Source organism: Ailuropoda melanoleuca, chromosome 14, assembly GCF_002007445.2.
Source record: "Ailuropoda melanoleuca isolate Jingjing chromosome 14, ASM200744v2, whole genome shotgun sequence".
NCBI classification, from domain to species: Eukaryota; Metazoa; Chordata; class Mammalia; order Carnivora; family Ursidae; genus Ailuropoda; species Ailuropoda melanoleuca.
This window is the reverse complement of record NC_048231.1, coordinates 20554002-20581141: the sequence shown is the minus strand read 5'-3', so window position 1 is coordinate 20581141 and position 27140 is coordinate 20554002. Positions and strand designations below refer to the sequence as shown.

The window sequence follows — 27140 nt, the reverse complement described above, 5'->3', positions numbered from 1 at the left end:
TGGCCTCGGCCACAGAATTAATACATATGGATGTATCCCAATTATCAGAAATGGAATTCAGAGCAACAATGGTCAAGATGATGAGTAAACTTGAAAAAAGCATCAGAGAAAGCGTTGCTGAGAATATAGAATCCCTAAGGGCAGAAATGAGAGCGAATCTGACAGAAATTAAAAACTCAGTGGGCCAAATACAGTCAAAACTAGAGGCTCTGACGGCCAGGGTCACCGAGGCAGAGGAACGCGTTAGCGAATTGGAGGATGGGTTAGTAGAAGAAAAAACGAAAATAGAAGCTGGTCTTAAAAAAATCCACGCCCACGAATGTAGATTACGGGAGATTACTGACTCTATGAAACGATCCAATGTCAGAATCATCGGCATCCCTGAAGGGGTGGAGAAAAACAGAGGTCTAGAAGAGATATTTGAACAAATTGTAGCTGAAAACTTCCCTAATCTAGCAAGGGAAACAAGCATTCGTGTCCAAGAGGCAGAGAGGACCCCATCCAAGCTCAACCAGGACAAACCTACGCCACGGCATGTCATAGTGCAATTCGCAAATATTAGATCCAAGGATACAGTATTGAAAGCGGCCAGGGCAAAGAAATTTCTCACGTACCAAGGCAAAGGTATCAGGATTACGTCAGACCTGTCTACAGAGACCTGGAATGAGAGAAAGGCTTGGGGGGGCATTTTTAAAGCTCTTTCAGAGAAAAACATGCAGCCAAGGATCCTTTATCCAGCAAAGCTGTCATTCAGAATTGATGGAGAAATAAAGACGTTCCAAAATCGCCAATCATTAACCAATTTCGTAACCACGAAACCAGCCCTACAGGAGATATTAAGGGGGGCTCTATAAAGGTAAAAAGGCCCCAAGAGTGATACAGAGCAGCAAGTCACAACCGATACAAAGACTTTAAAGAGAAATGGCATCATTAAAATCATATCTGTCAATAATCTCTATCAATCTAAATGGCTTAAACTCTCCCATAAAACGCCACAGGGTTGCAGATTGGATAAAAAGACATGACCCATCCATTTGCTGTCTACAAGAGACTCATTTTGAACCCAAAGATGCATTCAGACTTAGAGTAAGGGGATGGAGTACCATCTTCCACGCAAATGGACCTCAAAAGAAAGCTGGAGTAGCAATTCTCATATCAGATAGACTGGATTTTAAACTAGAGGCCATAGAGAGAGATACAGAAGGGCACTATATTATTCTTAAAGGAAGTATTCAACAAGTGGATATGACAATTATTAATATATATGCCCCCAACAGGGGAGCAGCAAGATACACAAGCCAACTCTTAACCAAAATAAAGAGACATATAGATAAGAACACAGTAATAGTAGGGGACCTCAACACCCCACTATCAGAAATAGACAGAACACCCTGGCAAAAACTAAGCAAAGAATCAAAGGCTTTGAATGCCATACTCGACGAGTTGGACCTCATAGATATATATAGAACACTACACCCCAGAACCAAAGAATACTCATTCTATTCAAATGCCCATGGAACATTCTCAAGAATAGATCATGCTCTGGGACACAAAACAGGTCTCAGCCAATACCAAAAGATTGAAATTATCCCCTGCATATTCTCAGACCACAACGCTCTGAAATTGGAACTCAACCACAAGGAAAAACCTGGAAGAAACTCAAACACTTGGAGGCTAAGAACCATCCTGCTCAAGAATGACTCGATAAACCAGGAAATCAAAAAACAAATTAAACAATTTATGGAGACCAACGAGAATGAATACACAACGGTCCAAAACCTATGGGATACTGCAAAGGCAGTCCTAAGGGGGAAATACATAGCCATCCAAGCCTCACTCAAAAGAATAGAAAAATCTAAAATGCAGTTTCTATATTCTCACCTCAAGAAACTGGAACAGCAACAGAGGGACAGGCCTAACCCACTGACAAGGAAGGAGTTGACCAAGATTAGAGCAGAAATCAATGAATTAGAGACCAGAACCACAGTAGAGCAGATCAACAGGACTAGAAGCTGGTTCTTTGAGAGAATCCATAAAATTGATAGACCACTGGCAAAACTTGTCCAAAAACAAAGAGAAAGGACTGAGATTATTAAAATTATGACTGAAAAGGGAGAGGTCACGACCAGCACCATTGAAATTGCAAGGATTATTAGAAACTTTTATCAACAGCTATATGCCAAAAAACTAAACAATCTGGAAGAGATGGAGGCCTTCCTGGAAACCTATAAACTACCAAGACTGAAACAGGAAGAAATAGATTTCTTAAATAGGCCAATTAACTATGAAGAAATTGAGTCAGTGATAAACAACCTTCCAAATAATAAAACTCCAGGCCCAGACGGTTTTCCTGGGGAATTCTACCAAACATTCAAAGAAGAAATAATACCTATTCTCCTAAAGCTATTTCAAAAAATAGAAACAGAAGGAAAGCTACCAAACTCATTCTATGAGGCTAATATTACCTTGATCCCCAAACCAGGCAAAGACCCCCTCAAAAAGGAGAATTACAGACCGATTTCTCTAATGAATATGGATGCCAAAATCCTCAACAAGATCCTTGCTAATAGAATCCAACAGTACATTAAAAGGATTATCCATCATGACCAAGTGGGATTCATACCTGGGATGCAAGCATGGTTCAACACTCGCAAATCAATCAATGTGATACATCATATCAACAAGAAAAGACTCAAGAACCATATGATCCTCTCAATTGATGCAGAAAAAGCATTTGACAAAATACAGCATCCTTTCCTGATTAAAACCCTTCAGAGTGTAGGAATAGAGGGTACATTTCTCAATCTCATAAAAGCCATCTATGAAAAGCCTACTGCAAGCATTATTCTCAATGGGGAAAAGCTGGAAGCCTTTCCCTTAAGATCAGGAACACGACAAGGATGCCCACTCTCGCCACTATTATTCAACATAGTACTAGAAGTCCTTGCAACAGCAATCAGAAGACAAAAAGGGATCAAAGGTATCCAAATCGGCAAAGAAGAAGTCAAACTGTCTCTCTTTGCAGATGACATGATACTCTATATGGAAAACCCAAAGGAATCCACTCCCAAACTATTAGAAGTTATAGAACAATTCAGTAAGGTGGCAGGATACAAAATCAATGCCCAGAAATCAGTTGCATTTCTATACACGAATAACGAGACTGAAGAAAGAGAAATTAGGGAATCCATCCCATTTACAATAACACCAAAAACCATGCGTTACCTTGGAATTAACTTAACCAGAGACGTAAAGGACCTATATGCTAGAAACTATAGATCACTTTTGAAAGATATTGAGGAAGACATAAAAAGATGGAAAAATATTCCATGCTCATGGATTGGAAGAATTAACATAGTTAAAATGTCCATACTACCCAGAGCAATCTACACTTTCAATGCTATCCCGATCAAAATACCGAGGACATTTTTCAAAGAACTGGAACAAATAGTCCTTAAATTTGTATGGAACCAGAAAAGGCCCCGAATCTCCAAGGAACTGTTGAAAAGGAAAAACAAAGCTGGGGGCATCACAATGCCGGATTTCGAGCTGTACTACAAAGCTGTGATCACAAAGACAGCATGGTACTGGCACAAAAACAGACACATCGACCAATGGAACAGAATAGAGAACCCAGAAATGGACCCTCGGCTCTTTGGGCAACTAATCTTTGATAAAGCAGGAAAAAACATCCGGTGGAAAAAAGACAGTCTCTTCAATAAATGGTGCTGGGAAAATTGGACAGCTACATGCAAAAGAATGAAACTTGACCACTCTCTCACACCATACACAAAAATAAACTCCAAATGGATGAAAGACCTCAATGTGAGACAGGAATCCATCAAAATTCTAGAGGAGAACATAGGCAACAACTTCTATGACATCGGCCAGAGCAACCTTTTTCACGACACATCTCCAAAGGCAAGAGAAATAAAAGATAAAATGAACTTATGGGACTTTATCAGGATAAAGAGCTTCTGCACAGCCAAGGAAACAGTCAAAAAAACTAAGAGACAGCCCACGGAATGGGAGAATATATTTGCAAAGGACACCACAGATAAAGGACTGGTATCCAAGATCTACAAAGAACTTCTCAAACTCAATACACGAGAAACAAATAAACAAATCATAAAATGGGCAGAAGATATGAACAGACACTTTTCCAATGAAGACATACAAATGGCTAACAGACACATGAAAAAATGTTCAAAATCATTAGCCATCAGGGAAATTCAAATCAAAACCACACTGAGATACCACCTTACGCCAGTTAGAATGGCAAAGATAGACAAGGCAAGAAACAACAATTGTTGGAGAGGATGTGGAGAAAGGGGATCCCTCCTACATTGTTGGTGGGAATGCAAGTTGGTACAGCCACTCTGGAAAACAGTGTGGAGGTCCCTTAAAAAGTTAAAAATTGAACTACCCTATGACCCAGCCATTGCACTACTGGGTGTTTACCCCAAAGATACAGACGTAGTAAAGAGAAGGGCCATATGCACCCCAATGTTCATAGCTGCATTGTCCACAATAGCCAAATCATGGAAGGAGCCGAGATGCCCTTCAACAGATGACTGGATTAAGAAGCTGTGGTCCATATATACAATGGAATATTACTCAGCTATCAGAAAGAACGAATTCTCAACATTTGCTGCAACATGGACGGCACTGGAGGAGATAATGCTAAGTGAAATAAGTCAAGCAGAGAAAGACAATTATCATATGATTTCTCTCATCTATGGAACATAAGAACTAGGATGATCGGTAGGGGAAGAAAGGGATAAAGAAAAGGGGGGTAATCAGAAGGGGGAATGAAACATGAGAGACTATGGACTATGAGAAACAAACTGAAGACTTCAGAGGGGAGGGGGTGGGGGAATGGGATAGACTGGTGATGGGTAGTAAGGAGGGCACGTATTGCATGGTGCACTGGGTGTTATACGCAACTAATGAAGCATCAAACTTTACATCAGAATCAGGGGATGTACTGTATGGTGATTAACATAATATAATAAAATAAAATTAATTATAAAAAAATAAAATAAAATAAAATAAAAATGGGAGGGGGGGGCTCCTAAGTTCTACCATTCCTATATGTATACACATACACGCACACGCGCACGCACACACTTTCACTCCCCCTCCTTTTCTCTACCCTGCTCTATTCTCCCTCCTTCTTTGAATCTAGTATTGAACCAAAAGGTCAGTAAGTGAGTAATTTGGCATGAGTTGTAATAATCAGTGGCAAAGGAAAAGGATATAATGGTGAGGGAAGCAGGCAGCAGCAAGGAGAGTATTTTCAATCTTAAGAGGAATCACAAACAATGGAGACAAACATATTTGACAGTGATTTCTATAATACAGTTGGTAATTACCAAAATTCTTCACTGGAGCTTAATATTGTCTGGCTGGGTTGTGTGTGTGTGTGTGTGTGTGTGTGTGTGTGTGTGTGTGTGTGCCTGTGTGGTATTCATTTGCAGTTACATTATCTGCTGTTCTTAAAAACAAAGTATTGTTTTTGACTCTAAATGTGTGGTATGGTACCAGAGTCCTATTTGCATATGGGTTTGAGGTACATTGAAACAAGCAAATCCCTTCTTTAATCTGCTCTGAGATCAGCTGAAACATTTTAAATAGACAAAAAAGGTAATCCATTTTCCTCAGTTTAGTTGAAAAATATTCAGTGACTCTCACCTTACTTGTGATGACTGGTAATGGTAGGTGCTGCTGTTGCTTTTTGTTTTCATTTTTTAAAGTATCAACGTGCCTGGTTCACCTTTCATCAGTTTCTTGCTTTGTGAACCCCAGATGCAAATCACACCAAAAGAGTACCATGCTTAGTCATGAAAAGCTGCAAATTGCTACCTACGACTGTCACTAAGCAGAGTATCTGGAAAACACATATGCCCCCCTCTCCTTTGCTGACTCACAATCATCTCACTTTTCATTTTATTTCAAACAAGGTAGATGATTAGGAACATGATTTTCCTATTCACTTTCCTCTCTTACTAAGCCATATTCAGGTCATTTTGAGGCAATATCTATATCTATAAATGGGGGACAGTGATGATGCTTCATAGGACTATTAAGAGGATTAATTGGGATAAGAAATGCATAAACAAACCTTGGTACCTGGCAGGTCTTCCATAAATATTAATTCCACACCTTGTTTGCACCTACTGTGCACCAGACGTGGTCCTGCATACTGGGATATAATGGTAAATGTCCCTGTGCCCTCCTAGAGTCACCCTCTCCCTCTCTCTGACCCTCCTTACTCCTGGGCAACCATGATTTTAAATTCAGATATTGGTCAGATTAAAGGAAATGTTACATCTTTGGATTGCTACTAAATATACTGAAACAGTGAAAAAAGGTGCATTGTGGCAATAATGAAATTGATTATATGGGTTGAATTTGAACATCAATCTCATTAAGAGGAAGAAGGAAACATTTTAGTTGTAGGATCTAAAAATGTCACCAGTACTTTTGGATACTTTCTTCAGTATCAGTATTTTCATTAGAAATGAACAGAATCCTTCATTTAATTAAAAACATTGGGTTTGTGGGTTTTTTTTAAAGTAATAGAAATTTTTTTGAGACATTCCAGAAGCTACATATGCCCTTGAAGGTTATTAAAGTGGCATTACTGACATGCTGTTTTTCAGATGACCCATAATTTGATTTAATTTCTCTCCCAGGTAGCTTTAAAAATAGCCTGGAACCTTCCATTCGAATGACTTGATTTATTTTTTAGAAATGTTTTGGGAGTGGAGGGACAGGTGTTTGATTTTGTTTTTGTCGCCTCCGTAGTGCTCAGGCAAAAGCATCTGAAATGAGCGGAAGGAGAAGATAATCTTTTCCTCAGCCATTACTTCATTTCAGCTACTTACAGAGTAACCTATGACAGCATGGTGTTTGAGGGAAAAGTAGTACTCGAATTTCTTAGTTCTTTTGGAAGTCTAATAAATATTAACACAGAGGTATTATACTACGAAAAAGAATTGCAGAGCAGAGTTGGCAGATACATTGTTGGAAATAAACTGGGCAAGAAAAACACCAAAGACAAAAAGCTGACTTGAATAAAAATGCACCCTGGTTGAGGCTAGCAGGATCATGCATTAACCTCTCAGTAGTACCCATAGACAGCCAGTCCTTCTGCTAAGCAACCATGTGATAAGCTGGGCTAGTAACAGACCGACTGCATAATTTCCATAATTTTGCAGTCAGTCACTTCTTCTTCTTCTAACTGTAGAAGGCCCAGAGCCTGTATTTTCAAACCACTTAGTGATTTGGGGATTTTAGAGATTATGGGTACAAATGCAGAGATGGGACTGCTAAGAATCCCTGAGTTAATTGAGAAGGGAAAGTAAGGCTGAAGTCGGCTGCTGTGTTCTAACACTGGTTCTCTAGAAGAACTGAAGGATTCATTAAAGCAATTCTTAAATGGCCCTAGAAATTCTGATTTGCTTGGGAGATACTAAAGTACATTTTTAGAAGTCCTGATTTGAATAAATTGACAAATTATGATTGTTCATTAAGCTAGAAGGTAAATGCAGTATACTGCTCCTCCCTAGGGTGACCCATGAGAGTTAAAATGCAACTTCCATAATTCTAGAAATCAAACATAATGCATACCTGCATATTCTTCCCAAGATAAGAATGTAGGCAAATCACTATTTCTCTATTTCTTTCTCTGATATATGATTAAAAAAAAATAACTGTGGTAAGCAATGACATAAACCAAGCAAAACATGGGTGATTATGAAGGATGAAGGATTGGGAAACACTGGCCACTTTGAGGACTAGCTGACTTAATGGCCCATTGAAATCTTTTATTTTCTCAAAAGGTAAAGAAGCTTACCAAGCTTAAATTCAGTATGAGGTCTCCACAGAGATAAAATGTTAGCAGTCAGGCAGGGTCTCAGCCAATTAGATTTGCACACTTCCATTTACTATGTCAAGAAGCCTCAGGAGAACAGGGAACCAAGCTCAGTAAAATCAATTCCACTTGAAATTTTAATGACCATTAAATTTTATCACTCTATTTTACGTAAAATTAGAACTTAATTTTAGTTCCAAATTTATGGCAATAAAACTGGAAAGTAGAAGATCCTGAAAGTGAACTAGTCTATGTCCGAATATATGGATGCTAAGTGACTAGATATTTTCTTTGGAGAGTAAAAAAAAAATATGAAAATGTGGCTGGTTCTGTTTATCCAAAGAGATGCAAAGCACAAGTCTTCAGGATTCAGCTGTCTCCTTTGAATCAAGTGTCTACAAAAGCATCTAAAAAAAATAGACGCCCTTTGGAAGCATCTTAAAAATGCAAATATAAAGTGTAATTTTTGAGTTCAAGTGCTCAAGTTTTACTCTGTGACAAAGTTTTCTAAAAACTTGGTAGAGTAAATGAGCCAAGTGTGTGTTATAAATTTTGTAAATTGTTCCCACAAGGGGGAATTTATTTTATGTGTCTCCGTATACCAACCCCTCTGCATTGACTCCGTGAAAAGCAACACTTCCAGAAAATATCCTTTAGTGCCTTTGTCAGAGTCTGAATTCTGGGCTCCATGAGCACTGGGGCTGATGAAAGAACAGCTTATGTTTTCTTGTGAAAAATGAAAACCGTCTAAGCATGTTACGATGTTTTGCATTGTTAAGCTTGTCTGGGAGTTTTTGCCATGTTTCCAGAGTCAACTATCACCTTACAATTTGGGGCAGTTTCATTTTGGTCTCAATTTAAGTAATCACTTCAAGACTACTCTCCTTTATGTGTATCTGCTTATTCTTCTCAGTCACACCCCTGGATAGGCCTCAAACTTTGGATAAATAATCGTGTGTCTTCCATTTGGTTGCTATAACAAAACTGTCAATTGAGTGGCTTAAACTAGAAACATTTATTTCTCCCAGTCTGAAGACTAGGAAGCCTAAGATCAAGGCAGTTTCAGTACCTGCCTTTAATATCTGGCCCACTTCTGGAGTCACAGTAGGAAAAGAGCAGATAGAACACTCTTGAATCTTTTCTAAGGGCACCATCCCATTCATGACAGATCTGTCCTCATGAACAATCACCTGCTGAAGGCCCCATCTCCTGATACCACTTTAGGGATTAAGGTTTCAACCTGTGGATTTGGGAGGGAGGGACACAAACATTCAGGCCATAACACCCCATTCTCCACTTTGTCTTCTGTCTCCTGATGACAGTGACAGTTGTGAAAACAATATTCTAAGGGATGACTAACATGCAGCCGACTTAGGAACACATGCTCAGCAATTATACATTTCTGGTTGAAACCGTTTCCATTGACTGTAAAACAAATCTCTGAGGTTCCAAATATTAATACAAGATCATTGAAAGAAACTATAGTTCTCCCTTCTAGGATTATCTCCCATCCCTTCTCTGGCAGATTTTCCAGAATATGAAGAAACATTGGAGAGGATTTCTCCAGACTGGGATCTTGAAAACTGACTAATATTATGTTTCAATTATTAACAAAGACTGATTTAGTACTTGTTAGTTCCTATTAAGATTTTGCTAAATCGATCCCAAAGGATGATGGTCTGTGCATCAAAGAAAAAGAAAATATCACTCCCTGGCTGGTTAATGAATAATCTTAATGGTGCCAGACAATGCTTTTGTGTCATACACTGTGCCAACACTTCTAAATCCATGTCGTTGATTCCTTGCACCATTTCTACAAGATAAATACTAATCTGCCTGTCTTCTGTACTTGTATACTTAAATGCCTGAAGAGCTTATGGAGAAAAGAATTTCCACGCTTTGTTTGTTTGTTTCAGTTCTTGGCCTTTCCTTCTTTGAATTTCTTCCATCCTTTTTTTTCTAAGAGAATGATTCGTTAGACAACATATTAAGTATTTAGTGTGGTAAAATACGGACTCGCCCTTTACCTTCTCAAGAAAAAGATTATAAGAAAAGCTAAACGATTTGTTGAAAGTGCATTAAATAAATCAGGCAATACTGGAGACTAATATTAGTGAAAGTCCTCACTGCTTCTCTATTAACTTTAAAACTATTTACAAACCCTTAGGCTCTAAGCTTACATACACATGGCAGCTGGTGTGTCTGTGTGTGTGTGTGTGTGTGTGTGTTGGCATGTGGGGAAGATTTTAATTCCTGGTGCAAGATTATGAACAATCCAGTAATCTCAAACACTTCTAGGAAGGAGAAGGGATCATTTTTCTTTTTCCATGCTGCACCTTTTCTTTTTGCTTATTCATCATGTTTTAAATAAACAGACCAAAGAAAGTTGTTATTAAAGCCCTCCTTGGGCGGCTTCAATTTCAGTTTTAAACCAGGTTCAGAATATTCTGGCAAAAATTAAAGGCAACATTGAAAACGTTTGCATAAATTTTAAATTGTGCAAAAAGTGATAAAACTAAAATGAGCTGAAAGAATGAGTAATAAGCATCTCCTCATATCTTTGTCTTTTTATCATAATCAGTGATGATATGGGTTTTTAAAAATTGATTCTGAAGTGCATTCCCTTTCCAGAGTATCTGCATTACACTTAGTCTTCTAAATGTAATTTATTAGAAGTTTAGTGTTTACTTTTAAAAGTGTGAAGGCTTATTAGCATGCTAATAAATAACATTTAATGTCTATTAACAGAATTCTATATTTGCTTATAAAATGGAATAGAAAAATATTACCTACAAGAGATTCCATGCCTTTACTACATTCTGGGTGTAATTGAAATCCCTAGTTCTCATTTCACTGTTAGAAAAGAACTAATAAATTTGTCACCAGTAAAACAGGGGTGGAGGGAGAGGCCATTTATGAGCTCAGTAATGAATCTAACTCACTCAGCCCAGACCTGAAAGACTTGGGAGACCAGCACAATAGAGGTGCCAGTTAGCTGTATAGCATCACAGCTAATTACGTTTAGACCTTTGCTTTTCTTCATCCTTTTTTCTGATGTTTTGCTGGTGGTATTGGCTGTGTGTGCTTCAGCTGGCCTAATGTCAGACCCAGAAGTCAGAAGCAGTTACAACTTGCTTAAGAAAGACATATGGCAAAAATATAATCCCTTTGATTATATGGTAGATAACTCTAAGAATGTGTACAAATAATGGTTTTTATTTGAACATTAAATCTTATTGTGATATAGTATGTGTTTTTTTATACCGTCACCTGACATCTGTTAAAAATAAGGTTCTGGAATGCTGTTCTGGCAAGTGTAATTTTGAGAAAGAGGCTCTGAAACAGTTTTCCAGTGTAAACCCTAATCTCCACCACACACAAAATAGAGCCCTAGTGGTAATAAATAGTATTGTCTCTATAGATAAATATATAAATATATAGTTTTTTAAATGTGGATTTTAATTTGTTTTTGAGAGTATAGACTCCTTTGAGTCACGTGGACCTGGATTCCCGTCTAAGCTTAACCACAATGTGGAATTCAATACATTTAATATCCTTGAGTCTGTTTCTCTGACTATAAAATGAATGATATTAATAATATTCACCTGTTGAGTTTGCGGGAGCATTAAATGAAAACATATTTTCAACAAATAATAAGCTTTTAATAAATAGTGTTGAGTTTTATGATACTGGTACTTTAAAAGAATGTTTTTGTTAGCAGCCATGACACATATACCATTCTCCCTTTTATTCCTGAAATGAAGCAAAGCCTTTTCGTGTCCCAGGACTTTTGCATTTGCTATTTCCTCTCTTGTGTGATGCTTTTCCCTTAGCTCTTTCAGTGAGAGCTCATTTTCATCCTTTGAGTTTCAGCTCAAATGTCACCTCTTCATGGGAACTTAACCTGACCAACTTGTCTAAAGTAAATCTCTGTCCTCAGCCCCCATCACGGTTTTTGAGTATCTTATTTCTGTGTCTTCTTCTTTGAATGTAAACTCCATGAAGGCAGAGAGACCTTCTCTTCCTTGTTGATAACTGTGTACCCAATGTGCAAAAAAGTGTCTGCTTCAATAAATGTGAATGAATGGATGAATTAATTAAATGAATACGTGAGAGGAAGGGAGGGAAGGTGAGAGGGAGAAAGCAAGGGAAGGAGGGAGGAAAGACATTGGAAGAAAAGAAAAAAATGATGGAGAAAAGGAGCAAAGGACAAAAAGAAGAAACTTTATGGCCTGAGGAATGATTTATATTCTGGGTATATGTATTTATGCACATACAACTGTTCAATGTTCTTTCAAAGTTTAAAAGTTGGGTAAAAATTTTCTGGTTCCTGTTGTCTTTTCTTGCCCCCCTGATCACTGTGTTTCACCTTATCTTCTCCTTCCAGAAACTGACAGGGGTTGTTCTGCTATAGGGTGAACTTCCTCTGTGAGGCAGGAAGTAATTCCTATAGGATACCAACACCTTAGAACAGATGGTTGCCAAACTTTTTGTAAAGGGCCAGAGTCTAAATATTTTCAATTTTACAGGCTATATGCTATCTCCCAATGATAAAATATTATTCTTACTTTGATTTTTCTTTATCCAAATAAAAGTGTAAAAACCATTTTTAGCTCGTGAGCCTATAAAAACAAGTGGTAGGTTAGAATGGCCTACTGTCCTACTTTGCTGACCCCTGCTTTAGAATGAACTAGTTTAATGGTTTTCTATCCCCTGATTGTTTGCCTCTGAAAAGATGAACTGGAGTGGGGGGAGGCAAAGAATACATTTCTATTGGTAGAATTTTTAATAATTTTGCAAATGGAAGGAAAGCATAATTTTGAGTAATCAGACCTTCCTGAACTCCTAAAAGCACATTACATCAGCACTGCATTATCCACAAGTAAGGTTGTGAGTGTTAAAAGTAGCTTTCATGACTGGCTAAAACTGCCCAGGTGTGTCCATTAGCAAGCTCCCACCTTATTTATTCCTTCGTATCATAGACTTTGGAATTTATGATTAGTTACTTCTAAGGATGTTTGAAAGCAAGACAGTTTGAGGATACTTTAGCTCTATAATCCTGAAGAATTTTAGCTCTATACTCCTGAAGAATAAAATGCTTTAAATTTCAAGTAATGATTTCCCTAAAATTTGTGTGTTTAAGTTGGGTAAGCAATTATTTGGGGAAAACATTTTAAGAGCACAGTGTGATATCATTTTCTAAATGCAGAAATTAAAAATTTAGTAGAAATTATTATAGTCCTATTAGTGTTATTTTTATAGCTATGACTATTTATAGTGCTTTCGAATATTTTAAGACAATGGAGCTTTCCAACTTTTTTCTTTACTCAAATCTCTCTTAAACAGCCAGAGCAACTGTTTAAAATTCCACCTTGGGAAGATGCTAGTCAGATTGCAATGAAAAATCAGAATGAAGCTCAATTTGAAGAAAAAGCAGTTAAGTATTTCATAAGTAGGAATATTTAAGATATTTGGAACTGAATAGTCAAAACACGTCTACTTTATTCTAGGACATGTAGGATAAGTCAGCCTTCAGGTATGTATCTCAGTAGTATAAGTAGAAACTAAGTTGTTGGGGTTTTTCCTTGGTTTTCTTGGGTACCAAGAATAGTCGCACCATTGATGGTCAGTGTACTGATAATCTGAGGTTAGTTTTAAATCCTTTAACTGTCTTTTTCTTCCTACCTGTGTTTATATATCAGGAAATGGAGTTTAATAATAGTTTTAATCTTAGTCGAACTGAAGAAGAAGCAAGGAAAACCTAACTTGTGTCAGCCAAATATATTATTTTAAAACCATCTGCTTATGTCTGATTATTCTTATCAACAGTCTGTCTCTTTAGTATAGAACAGTGAGAGGTAACGATACGGAAGCCCACAGGAGGACTGTGGAAATGAGGGTGAGAGAGCCTCTAATACTTGTTTCTTGTGCTTTAAGTCCTGAAAACACTTGAGTAAATAACTGCATGTAAATTGAGATGTGACTTACTGGAATTGCTCAAAGGTAAGCAATTTAATTCTCAAAGTGGATGGTTTGCTCATACCTTTTGATGACTTAGCGTGTGACGTGCATGATAGTCAACAACAAAGTGCTGCGATTCAAATATTCAGCAAGAAGGAGCTTGGGACAGTGGGTTCCATAGTTATGTGGATTTCTCTGTGAATATGCTTCACCTTGAAGTCTGGAAGATGTGTATCCTTGAGGGATTCAGAGGAGATGTCAGCCTCAGGGTGTCTCATTAGGCCAGCTGTGTTTCGTGACAGTCAGATACACACCCTGAAAAAAAAAGCATACCCAATTGTTTTCCACAAGTTCTTCATGACATAAACCTACTCATAAATTATGCCATAATCACTATTGCACTGTGATTTGCATATGAGTTCAGAGCATATTCAGCTGATATATGACTAACCTCACCACTGGAGACATGTACTTTATTTTTTAAAATGTAAATCCTTGGGGGAAAAATATGGCATGTTTGTTTCTGGGTTGTTGGCTTTCTCCCCCTACTATTCAACTGCTGTGCCTGCATCTCTTTTTGGGGACAGTCAGGCTTTGCAATTACGTTGGTTGTCATTTGCATTGCCCCTAACCACCATCATAGCCTTTATAGTATCTGCAAATAATTTTCAGTGTTCCCCAGTCCATGTGTCATTCACTGGACTCTTATTACCTGTTACTAACAGGTCTACTGTGGAATTGCACAGTTCTGGGAGAAAGAAGGTTCTGTATCTTTTGCCCTTCATTTTGTTTGTAGTCTTATCCTCTAGGCACCTATGCACCAACCACATTACATTGTGTATTAAAGAAGAATCTTAACGTGATTCTTCATTTTAAAGGGGGAAAAAAAAGAAGGAAACCTCATTGCTTTGCTCCGTGATCTGAAACATAAAGGGTAAATGTGAGATTTTTCTGGTTTTAGTTTTATACAGTTGACTGCAAGTGTTTACAGGGATTTCAAGCAAAACCCTACTTTGCCTCTCAGGCTGCATTTTCCGGCGTGAAATCTGTTGAAACAAACCAACAGAGCCCCATTTCCCTATCTTTCTCTTCCTCTTCCCTGCCCCACCCCCGCCTCAACAAACACATGTACACATCCCACTTCCAGGCAAGTGCAATCTCAGACTTCTCTGAACAAGGTCAAACAGCGACACAAACAGTGTCAGAATAGAAGGGTTGGTGATGGCCTCATAACAAGACTGCAAACCCAAAACAGTGGTAGTGGATGAAAGAACAGATCAGAAATGTGGAGCACATATTTTGACTCTGTTCGTAAATCGTGCTTCTGATTCTGTCAGGGATTTGCCACACCCTGAGTGAAAAGCAGGTAACAAGGAGTGTTACTGGGTACTCCCTCTAGGCTAGGAAATGATACATCCCTTTAAACTGGCTTTTCTTGATAAGTCTAAGTGTTGGGGAGGGTTATTGACAACTTTATCTTTTTTTTTAATGTTCAGGTAGCCAGCATATAGCACATCGTAAGTTTTTGTTGGAGCGTTCAGCGATTCATCAGTTGCATGTAACACCCGATGCTCGTCCCAACACATGCCCTCATTAATACCCATCATCCCGTCACCCTGTCCCCCTACCCCCGTCTCTTCTGCAACCCTCAGTTTGTTTCCCGGAGTTCAGAGTCTCTCATGGTTTGTCTCCCTCTCTGATCTCTTCCCATTCAGTTTAATTATTGACAACTTTCTAGACAAAATCGTGATGCCTTGCTGTGGTTTTCTTTTCAGTATTTCTTTGTTGTTATTTTGGATCCTGTAGTAGATTATTTGAAAAGGACACTTAAACAGCTAGTGAAATGAATGAACAAGGATACACTGCAGGTATCCAGTGATGGATAAAATGAACTCTGGATGGTTGGGAAACCACTGCATGCTGCTTTCATGCCACTTGTTCTAAAGTTTGTCTTAAGTGTAGAATAATTTTGTCTGACTTTTAATAGATAACATGCAATTTTACATACAGATCATTGATTCATTTGGTATATTCAAAATCAATTTAGGCTGTATTTTAAAACTTTTTTTGGTGTTGCAACATTAAGGTTGTTTGCAGTTTTTAGCTCTTTATTTTGTTTTATTTTAAATCACTATGTAAAACACTCATTTTTGTGATGACTAGTAAAGGTCTTTTCTTTCGTTTTAATATCCTCAATTTTAGAAAAGAATATACTTGGAATTATTTTGAGCTGTTTTAATTATTAAAAATGGTGGACAATGTGTTAAATGTAATGGATTGCCATGTGAAAATTCATAGAGAAAAAATGCACATACTTGTATTTCATTTTATATCATTTATATAGAAAGTAGCAAATAAAGTGTGAGTATTGATTAAACAGAGTTAACATTGACGGGAAAAATGCCACACAGTGGTATCTCTGGATGAAGCCAAGTGGATTTTTCTTTCAGAAGAGAGGCTTTTTGCTTTTGGAACAGTAATGGAAGGAGTCCCCATTGTGGGTCTTTGTTTTTGAAAATTATTGGTCCATCATGGTCTTTCAGTTCCAGAGACGTTTTCAGAATTATTCTATACTCTTAAAGATCCTTAGACTTGGAAGAGTGAGAGACTCTTGTTATATTCTTATACCAGTATTGTGCATTTTCATTTGTCAATGGATATATGTAAAGCATTCTTGGAAAATGCTGCATTATTGTGATAAAGTCACTAGGCCTGTTCAACTATACTTAACAGAGGCAAAACTCTGATTATTTAGACCTACAAGGCGTCTAATTCATCTCTTAGATGGGATGGATGAATCAATGTGTCTCATTGATTGGCTTGGCTAAATCAAACTGTTAATGATCAGGGATTCAAATACCAACGATCCATATAGCACTCATTTCCTAACTTAGCCTATAAATATTTGCCCAATTCCAGTGATGCTAATGAATTTGCCTCAGTTCAGTCATAAATTCCAATGTACAACCCATTGTGACCAGGTGGAAAAGGCATATATGCAGCTCAAGGCAGGTTACTAACCTGATCATAAAAAGTTAAAATACATCTTTTTATAGTACATGTGTTACAGACCTCTTCCAAAATATACCTCTCCCTTCTCGATCTGCCAAGTCCAGAATGAATTACGGTGTGTTGTCTAGCAGCATTATTGACACTCAGAAATTGTGTGTAATACTCACATTATAAAGAATAGCTAGCACTTTACATTGGAACTCAATGGCTATCAGTGACTACAAGTATAATCTTTTAGAGTAAACATTAAATAATTGTTGCCATTTTAGGTGTTTCTTAGATTGTTCCCCTCCTTAGATAGAATGAAAGAACTGTCACAAAAAATCAATAGCAACAAAATGGGTTTTTCCCCCGAGAACTTTTTTCTTCAAAACATAGAAGATCTTTTTCCTTTGATTTTTGTCTAAACTTCCACTCCCAATTCTTTCTCTTTCTTTCTTTCTTTTTCTTTTTCTTTCTTTCTCTTTCTTTCTTTCTCTTTCTTTCTTTCTTTCTTTCTTTCTTTCTTTCTTTCTTTCCTTTCTTTCTTTTTCTTTCTTTCTTTTTCTTTCTTTCTTTCTTTCTTTCTTTCTTTCTTTCTTTCTTTCTTTCTTATTGGTGTTATTTATGCAGAAATACTTCATATAGGAGAAATCAATAAATTCAGCTTAATAAAATAATTTATTTGTGTAATATTCTTACATCTTATTTCAAGTGTTTTTGTTGGGTTGGTAAAAGGACTTGAAGACCTCTGAGAGTCTCCAATTCTCCTAAAAGTGTATGCAGAATTATGTGTATGTTGTGGATAATGTACATTTTCCTGGGGAGAAGATCAAGTTTCATCAGATTCTCAAAAGTCCCTGACTACAAAAATAACAACGACTGATGTATTAAAACCACCCAAAGCAGCATGACTATAGTGAGAGCATCTTCACTATTTCTGGAGGCTGTCTTCCCTCCTGGCTCCTCCTACCTTCTAACCCCCCTTTGAATATCCCAGTACTTTTCAGAATCCAAGTGTGGGAGTGTGTGTTCACAGTGGGGTAGGGGCGAGTGTTGAACCTTTGGGTTGAGCTTGAAGATAAAATCTGTTGAAATGAAAACTGGAGATTAAACAACAGGAAAACACTGCACTTCTGGTGGGAGTGGGAGAGGTGAAAAAGAATAGAATTTACTGTGCTGTGCTTACATGTTCATTCTAGGACATATGCCAGCATTTGTTTCATGGGCTGTATCAATGCCACAGTATTGGCTTAAGTTACCTCTATTTTAATAAGAAGAACCAGAAAGGAGTGTGGACATATTTTGTTTGAGAATAAACATTTGCAGTAGCCTAATTCTTTTATATACAGAATTATAATAACTAACCTTATCTGCCAAAAAAGAAGTCAGCCATTTATATTTTCAAAGTACTTCTTAACTTTTATTTTTTTTTATTTTTTTTTAAAGATTTTATTTATTTATTCAACAGAGATAGAGACAGCCAGTGAGAGAGGGAACACAAGCAGGGGGAGTGGGAGAGGAAGAAGCAGGCTCATAGCAGAGGAGCCTGATGTGGGGCTCGATCCCATAACGCCGGGATCACGCCCTGAGCCGAAGGCAGACGCTTAACCGCTGTGCCACCCAGGCGCCCCAAAAGTACTTCTTAACTTTTAAAAGCAAGTTAGTAAGTCCATAAAGACTAGGAGTAGTTTCTTTTTATTGATAGCCTACGATTAAGACCAAACAACTGTATCGTTTAGACAAAGCTCACTAATAGGCAGCGATGGCTGGTATTCTATTAGCTGCTGTTGATTGGCAACTTGAATTATTGAAATCAGGTTAATGAACTGAATTGTCTATTGCCCTAATTTTCTCATTTTGGTAACATATTACATTTTTCATAGAAAGCTGTCTCAGTACCAATTTGGAATGAAATAGGTTATAGATGAAAAGACATAAGTAAATTACATTGAAGTAAATCATTTCTTCATCTTTGTATTTTAACAAAATGGAGTTTTCTTTGACAGTTTGTGTTCATAGTCTTAAAGACTAGGCACATGTCTTAGCTTGTATTGCTACAACAAATTTCCACAGACTGGGTGGCTTAAACAGCAAGCATCTCTCACAGTTCTGGAGGCTGAGGAGTCCGAGATCAAGGTGCTGGCGGATTCGGTCCTTGGCGAGGGCCGCCTTCCTGCTTGTAGATGGCCATCTTTTCTCATTATGTCCTTACATGGCAGAGAGCAGAAAGAGAAGCAAACACACTGATCCCATCCTGAAGACTCTGTCCTCATGACCTAATTACCTCCCAAAGGTCCCAGCATTGGCGATGAGGGTTTCAATCCATGAATTTCGTGAGGATATGAACACACAGTCCATGGCAGTGTGTGTTTCTTTTAAAATCTTGTAGCAAATATTCAAGTAAAATGAAGACACTAATACATAAATTATATCAGTTTATCTTTGCCAAACGGAAATCTGAATTAAGACAGACAAAACTTAATTCTACTGTTTTCACATCATATGAAAACTCTGCTTTCAAACTAGCTTTATGTATGCTTTTAAAACTAGTTGTATGTTTGCTTTTAAAATGTGTTAATCCTAAATAATATGAGCCCATAAATATATGGTATGGGGAAAACTGAAGGCCCAAATAGTGGCTGTAAATGTTTTGAGCCTTTCAAGATGGTTCCTATAAATGTGATACTGCCCAAAGGCTATTTCTGTCTGTGTAAGGTATCTAATGAGGTTCTTCTGTTCAATCTGCAAAGGATGATAAAGCATTGCTGAATGGTTTTGTCCCAGATGGACTGTGAATAAGATGCCTGGTAACAACAGATCAGAGCCCCCCCTTGAGGCATTATTGTATGCATTTATTATGAAGCATTCAAAAGTGACAGTACACAAGTCACCAACAAAACAGTTATTTCATGAAAATGATGGGGGTGGGGTGAAGTTCTCTCAAGCATGCCAACAAAATGCTGTTAAACAGATTATATTGCTAAGAACAGTCTGCTTTGGGCTGATTTTGCATAATATATTCATTTCACTTGTACCCACATAGCCAAATGTTTAAAAGGTATAAATGTTCAACTCACTTTCCCAGTCTGAGGGTGGGAGGTCGGCCTGTGGAAGTCCTCAAAGGCAAGGCCTGTATGTGTTAGGTAAGGCTGGGAGTGTGGCAGTGAGCGCCACGTTCTTGGTGCTCCTAAGTGTCCAGAGCCCACTTCGGTCCCTGTGGGACTACCGAGAGATCTGAGCTGAGTGGCTCTCTGTGCCAGTTCCCCCCTTTGCCTCTTAAGAAATCCAGATGCCACACATCTCCCATTGCTTAAAAGAGAGAAAAGAAGGAAGAGTGGCCTTGATCTTCCCAAAAAAGATGGCTTTCTATTTTCTTAAAGCTTCAGACTCTCCTCTCTCAAATTCAGCCTCTTTTTTTTGGTAAAGACTTCCTGTCTGTAGCTGTCAATTCTGAAAAGAGTTGGGAATATAGCTATCGCTTTGAGAATGCAACCATGTACTTAATCATTTAGCTTTGTAGTAATATTGTCAGTGACCCTTTTTAAAACCCAGATTTCTGTAGAAACTTCCAAGATACTATAGATGGAGAAGGCCAAGGCCCATCTGGGTTCAAGACTGGCTGCACGCGACATCTTTCTTGCTTATTTTTTCTGCCTGGTTTCAGTTAACAAATTACTTCTTAATTTTAATTGATGAAGTTATTCTTACGTCTGAACTTTACTTTCCAAGTCATACTTTGTAATGTGTACCCAACTGAGCACTGGTATGTGTGCCAAAGTCCTTTTTTATATCACTACTGTCATCTAGTTGTTCATATATTCCAATGTATGTAATACTAATAAATCCTTAAGTAGATAAATAATTTTACCAATGCAAAAGTGGTAAGGTTTATTCCATTTGGTCACTGTATATGAGTTTATGATATTTACCGTTAAATTCAACCTTGCAGTCTGGACACTAGCTGAGATGAGAAGTACAGTGATTGTTTCATGACTCTTTCTATCATAGAAATCATCCTGAGTAGGAGTTTTCATTTTTTGAGATTTTCGAAACATTATTACTAATGGAGGATAAGTAGAAAATCTGAAAATTAAGTAAACTTGAAATAATTTTTTATAGCTTTTTTATAATTCTGCATTATGTTTTATTTGCAGGACCGTGTAAATGCATTAGAAACGGTAAGTTGGGGCATTTTCTTTCTCCTTCTGTCAGAATTACTGCTGTGTCCTGAGGTGGATTTCAGAGCACTCCCCAAAGAAGCAGTTCCAGAAAGCATTTGTAAAACTACATCTAGGATTCAAAGGGGAGAATAAGCTAAACTATACCTGAAAGGTATGTGGATACAGATTTTTAAAGTGAAAAAAGAGAAAAAACAAAAATGTGCCTATATAAGTGGTCACTGCTCTCTCCAGACTGATGATACCAAAATGTACTAATTTATGGAAAATGCAATTAAATGTAATCAATAGCCTATATATTTGTGTCTGTATTTCCCAATCACTAAAAGGACTGGTTGAGATTGGGGTGCTGTTTATACTTTGAAGTGCAGATATTGAACCTCAGTATTTCTGTACATTGTTTTCACCAATACCCAAATAATGTTAAAAGCTGGTCAGCCTTTTTCTCAATAATCTTACTTGCAGGAATCTAGCATTAGGGAATACATTTTTTAAGGTGCGTGAATGTAAAGACTACGTGCTTTCAATATTGATTGTGAAATGATTTATTTTAAATGATTTTAGGAAGCGGGGGACAACTTATTGTATGACAGTGTAGTACTGAATGGTTAGATACACTGCGAACTTTTCCACCCAGCATACCACTGTGGTTACGGAAAAGGCTTATAATAGAAAACCAACTGAAAAAAAATAAAATAAAATCGTGTGTACTTCAGTGATAACATGTAATGACAGACATGAATGAAGAATAGAAGAGACTGAGAAAAACTCATAAAAGTGACTTGTTAGATGAGACTTAGGACTGTGATTTCATTCCTTTCTCTGTTTTTTCAAGTTTTATAAAATGTTATATTCCTTTTATAAATAAACCTTTTTGTAATAAAAACCATGTGAATTGGAAGAATGGTAAAATAAATTATGGTACCACCTTACGACGAAAGATTATTCAGCCATAAAAAGTCATATTTTTCAAAAGTAAATACTGCCATGCTGTTATATGGGGGGAGGGGGGAGTAGAATATACTGGCATATGAAGAGTATGATGCAAATATTGAATATTTTGTGTTAAATAAGACTTTCAGAAAGCAAGCACACAAAATATTAAGAGTGGCTTAGGACCAGTGGTGATTTTTATTTTTTTTCTTTTTATGTTTTTAATGAACAAGAAAAAAATAAGAAACCTTTAAACAATGTGGCCAATAAAGAATAAAAGATTTATTTTGTGAGTGTGAGAAATGGAAAGAGGCTAATGAAGCACATTTTAGTCCTGTGTAAGCAGGTGACTTTGATCGACAGTGTCCAGACCCTCGTGGGTAAATAATCTATTCCTTAGATTTAACTGGGCCATTTGGAAATTACACTGACCTTCTCAGTTCCAGTATGATGACGTTGTAGGTGAATAAAATGTTTAGTGTTCTTCCACATATATTTTACTTACCCTTAGGAAGTGTCTTGCCAACAGGATTTGGCTTGTGAATTAAATGCTCTTTTTAAAAGTATGAACAAAAACAAATTTTGAGTCTGAGGACTTGGGTTCAGCATACAAAATACCACTTATACAACATTCAGCAAATCACTTGTTTGTTGATTCCTTCACCTGTAAAAATGATAATAATAATAATTAAACTTACTTTGTCAGGTTGTTGTGAGAATATATGTGAAAATATTTAGGGCCAGGTAAACATTAGGTTATCATTATGTGATTGCTTATTATTTCTTGTTTAATCATTTTAATTATGCCAATATGCCATGCAAAACTGAAAATTATATAAACAACAACCAAAAGCCTATAACTTTTATTAACATTTGTTAGTCTTTTGTATTTATATAATCTCTTTACTAAAAGTACTATGGAGTATGATCTTAAGTGCCTTATCCTAAGGGTTTCTTGAGGAATAAAAGTAAAAATAAAAAGTCATCATGAGAAAAATAAAACCGATTAAATGGATGAGGTTTTTTACAGTGGCAGTTTTCTCAAGATGGTTTTAATTTGAAATAATTATAAATAAAACCATAAAAATGAAAATGCTTAGTAATAATGTTAATGCTCAAATATTATGAAGTTCTTTGACTTCATTTGGCATTATAAGCAGCAGATTTAATACACTTGGTAGACTATTCAACTGGTAAAGTGTTTTATAGTTCATAAAATCAAATATGCTGAAAGTAATCTCGATCATTTATTATTCTCTCACTAACTCAGCACTTAAACTGTAGAAAATGTTGGTGGTCTACATTTGGTTGGGTTGGTATTAACATAAAAAGTGTCGAATGTAGGGTGTATGTTATGGTGATACAAATCTGAAAGAGTTTGAAATTTCATTGTTTCATTAGGAAATTTAAAAGGTTCAATAGTTACAATACATGAAAATAAGATGGTCTTTTCATCATAATGAGCACCTTGATATGTCTTGTCACCAGTGATCCAAATGCTTAGGTCACAATCATGTGTCCATTTTTCCCCCTCTTCCTCAATTTTTCCCTCTCCTTCTTCACTAGCAGGTAAGCTTCTTGGATTAGAAATTACATTTTACTTGCAAATGCATCCCAGGGCCTGTCAAAAACATGATATGTATTGGACAATCAGTAGACATTTGTAGAAGGAAAGGATGAAGGTTAAACTGTGTATATATGACCCTCAAGTAAGACTGTTTTTATGAATATAGGTATTCACAGCACCAGTTCAATAGTTGAGGGAAAAAAAATTCCCCAGAAGCACATCTATTTATTTTTTTCACTAGCCTTTCCGATTAGTATTGTATTTTATTTGATGTTTCACAGAAGCTTTTATGATTTTCATTAAAGTTTAATGTGATTTTTTTAGGAAGGAACCAACTTTCTGCCAAAATATGGTAGATTGAGTCCCCAAATAAAGCTAAGTAGTTATCTGAAAAAAACCTAGATCGATCGCCCCAGTTGATGGACCACGAATGAGACATAGCAGTGGGTATTTATTGGATACTGTATAAGGCACTGTGTTGACACTGAAGAGGAGGAAAGGAAGCACTGTGATCAGTTCTCTCGAGGAAACTGTTCTTTGAGAAGTTACTTACATGTAAATAAATTAATGATATAAGATAAAAATACACTGTCTACACCACATGAATGAAACACAATGCGTTTCGTGGAGCTCTTATAAAGAAAAAAAAATTGTAAAATAAGACGTCATCATGGTCTAGGTTCTAGGAAAACCACAGATTTTGTAGTTTGAGGACCTGATGGAGGAGATTAGATTCATCTCTGAAATTCGAAGAATCAGTGTCAGGCAGAAAGAGCCAGAGAAGGCATCCCATGTTGGGGCTGTAATGAAACTTTGAAGATAGTAAGGAACAAAAAGGGTTTGTTAAAAGAATAGTTTCCCAAAAAAGTAAGATTATTAAATCATGACTCTTACACAAATATGAAATGAAGTCATGACACGTGAGTTTATTTAACTCATTACTTAATGAGAGGATGAGTAAAATGTTACTTCTGACTTAAAGGAGCAAAGAACCACATAGGTAGGCACTAGAGTGCTGCAATGAACTTAAAATATATGCAAAACTGGCTTCTTCCGAAAATCATTTGAACCTCCCCAGACAGCACTTATTTGCATGTCTATGAACAAGAATCATTTGCATTGCTATCAGCTACCTACAACTCAGAGCGTTAAAGTGGTATCGTGGCCTTAGAGCCAATAGGGAGCCATTAATGGTTTTTAATCAGGGCCTGTGGCTGGTAAATGTGTGTGGGAATGCAACTGTTGTAGTTCTGTGCAGGGTAGAGTGCGGTGGTGAAAGACTGCATGTAGGAATAGAGAAAGTGCATGTTGGAGATAATCCAACTTAGAAATGTGGTTGGAAAATTAGGGATTTGGCACTTGGTGCCAAACAGGCAGAGGTAAATGGATGCCCTTGTTTAGAGAAGGGAACTGGTGAATTTAGTGAGTGGGAGGTCAAGGATGAAGAGGAGTTAGAGACAGTACAGTAAGAGTCGTTTGAGGAAGTTTAAAAGGAATGTACGACAGTTCAGCTTGGAGGTGTAAATTCAGTTTTTCATGTCAACTCTCAAATATATCTTTAATTTCATTTCCATTAATACCATGATATTCTCATACCTTCATATTAGAGTTAGGCGTAACTTCAGTTAACAGAGAAATCCAAAAGCAATAATGGGTTAAGCAAGGTAGAAATTAGTGTCTGTCTTGTATAACAATCTAAATATATGGTGTCTGTGGCAGACACGGTGTCAGAAACCCAGACTGCTTCTGTCTTTTTGCTCCACTGTCCTCAAAATACTGCTTCCCATTCCCGATCCAAGATGCCTGTACCACCTCCAGCCCTTATATTTGCATTGTAACAAGAAAAAAGAAAGGAAGGGAAAGCACGTAACTTCCCTTTAGTAGAAACTAGAATTTTCCCATATTATTTCTGTGCATTTCCATGGGCCAGAATTCAGTGACATGATTATAACTCTGGGATTCAAAAAGAGAACCAGATAAGGCATAGACTTTTGGAAGTTTCAAAGTAAACTTCTAAACAGCTCAAGTTCAGAAAATAAATTACAGTAGAAATTATGAAATATATAGAATAATAGCAACACTGTGTTATAAAATGTGCATGATACAACAAAAGTAGTATTTATGGGAAACTTAATGGCTTACATGCTTATATTAGAAAAGCATGATAAAAATAATGAACATATCACACAACATAAATTAAAAGCATGGCACAAAAACCTTAAAAACAAAAGAAAGGGAAAAAATGGAAGATTATAATGAATAGAAGACAAACATGCAGCATGAAGGGCCAATAAAATAAAGCTGGTTGTTTAAAAAGAATAAAAATGACCAATATCCAGTATGACTGATGAAGAAAAAAAGAAGATACAAATGAATAATACAAGAATGAAAAAGTGGATATAATTATTGCTATTTGAGAATTTAGCCACATACAAGGGTATTGTGAATAATTTTGTAATTATACATTTGCAAATTAGGAGAAATAACTAAATTCCTAGAAAAATATAATTTTCCAGAACTAAGAAGAAATAACATACTATTAGTAAATTTTTTAAAATAATAAAAAGTTTCATCAACAATTTTTAACCAATTACAATTTTCTCCAGAAAGAGCCACAAAGCCCACGTAAATTTTATAGATAAGTTCTACCAAATGTTATGGGAACAGATGATTTTAATTTTATAAAAACTCTTCCAGAAACTAGAAGAAGAGGGAACATGCCAAACTCATTATGAGTTGGCATAACCTTCGAGACAAAACCAGACATAGAAAGTATAAATAAGGGAAATTAAGGGACTTTTCATGCATTAACATGGATGCAAAAATATTATACACAAAATATTAGCAAAATAAATCCAGGAATGCATTAAAAGGATAATTCATCATGAACAAACTGAGTTTATTCCAGGAATTCAGAGTTGGTTTAATATTAGAAAATCAATCAATGTAATTTACCATGTGACAGATTAAGGAGAAATAAATTTAATAAGGTCATCTCAGTAGGTGAATAAGAAGCATTTATTCCCATGATATCATTATCATCATCAAAAACCAGCAAACTAAGAATAGAAGTGAATTGACTTAATCTAAGGCATATGAAAAAACCCAATGGCAAACATTACCTTAGCATTTTGAAAGTCCTCCTTTGAGACCAGGAACAAGGAAAGGATGCCCATTCCACGGCTTCTATTAGATACTGTGCATGCAGTCCTGGCCAGAGCAGTGAAACTAGCGTTATTTTCTAAATAGTGTTACTGTCTATATAGAAAGCTCTAGGAATTCATAGTTAAATCAAGAAAAAGAGTTTAAAAGTTTACTCTATAAAAACCTTCTATAAAAACTTTTTACAAAAGTCCTTTTTCCTTCTGACTCCAGCAACAAGTATAGAAAAATGTAATTAAAAGTATACCAGTACAAAAGTAACAAAAAAATACAAAATACATGGGGGGAATAAAATCTAACAGCAATAAAAATACAAATTCTTCATAGAGAAGACATTAGGGAACAGTCAAGACACTTCTGAAGATGAGCAAGTTGGGGCTAGTTCTCCTACTATGTATCAAACCTTATTAAAGTTGTGAAAATTAAGATAGGAATATGAAAATAGGCCCATGTAATCAAATCGACT

At 36.6% G+C, this 27140-nt stretch overlaps 1 protein-coding gene across 9 annotated transcripts in view; it reads left to right on the top strand.

The window, feature by feature from the left end:
• Positions 1-27140, top strand: part of CEP128 (centrosomal protein 128) — a 396639-nt gene that overhangs the window by 320566 nt on the left and 48933 nt on the right. For 7 of the 9 annotated variants that reach the window (XM_034642093.1, XM_034642096.1, XM_034642091.1 and 4 more), the window contains 2 exons: positions 13226-13315; positions 20989-21012. In XM_034642093.1, the coding sequence (XP_034497984.1) occupies positions 13226-13315; positions 20989-21012 (114 nt within the window). The remainder of the gene's footprint in view (positions 1-13225; positions 13316-20988; positions 21013-27140) is intronic. The other 2 variants (XM_034642094.1, XM_034642097.1) reach the window with 1 other exon arrangement.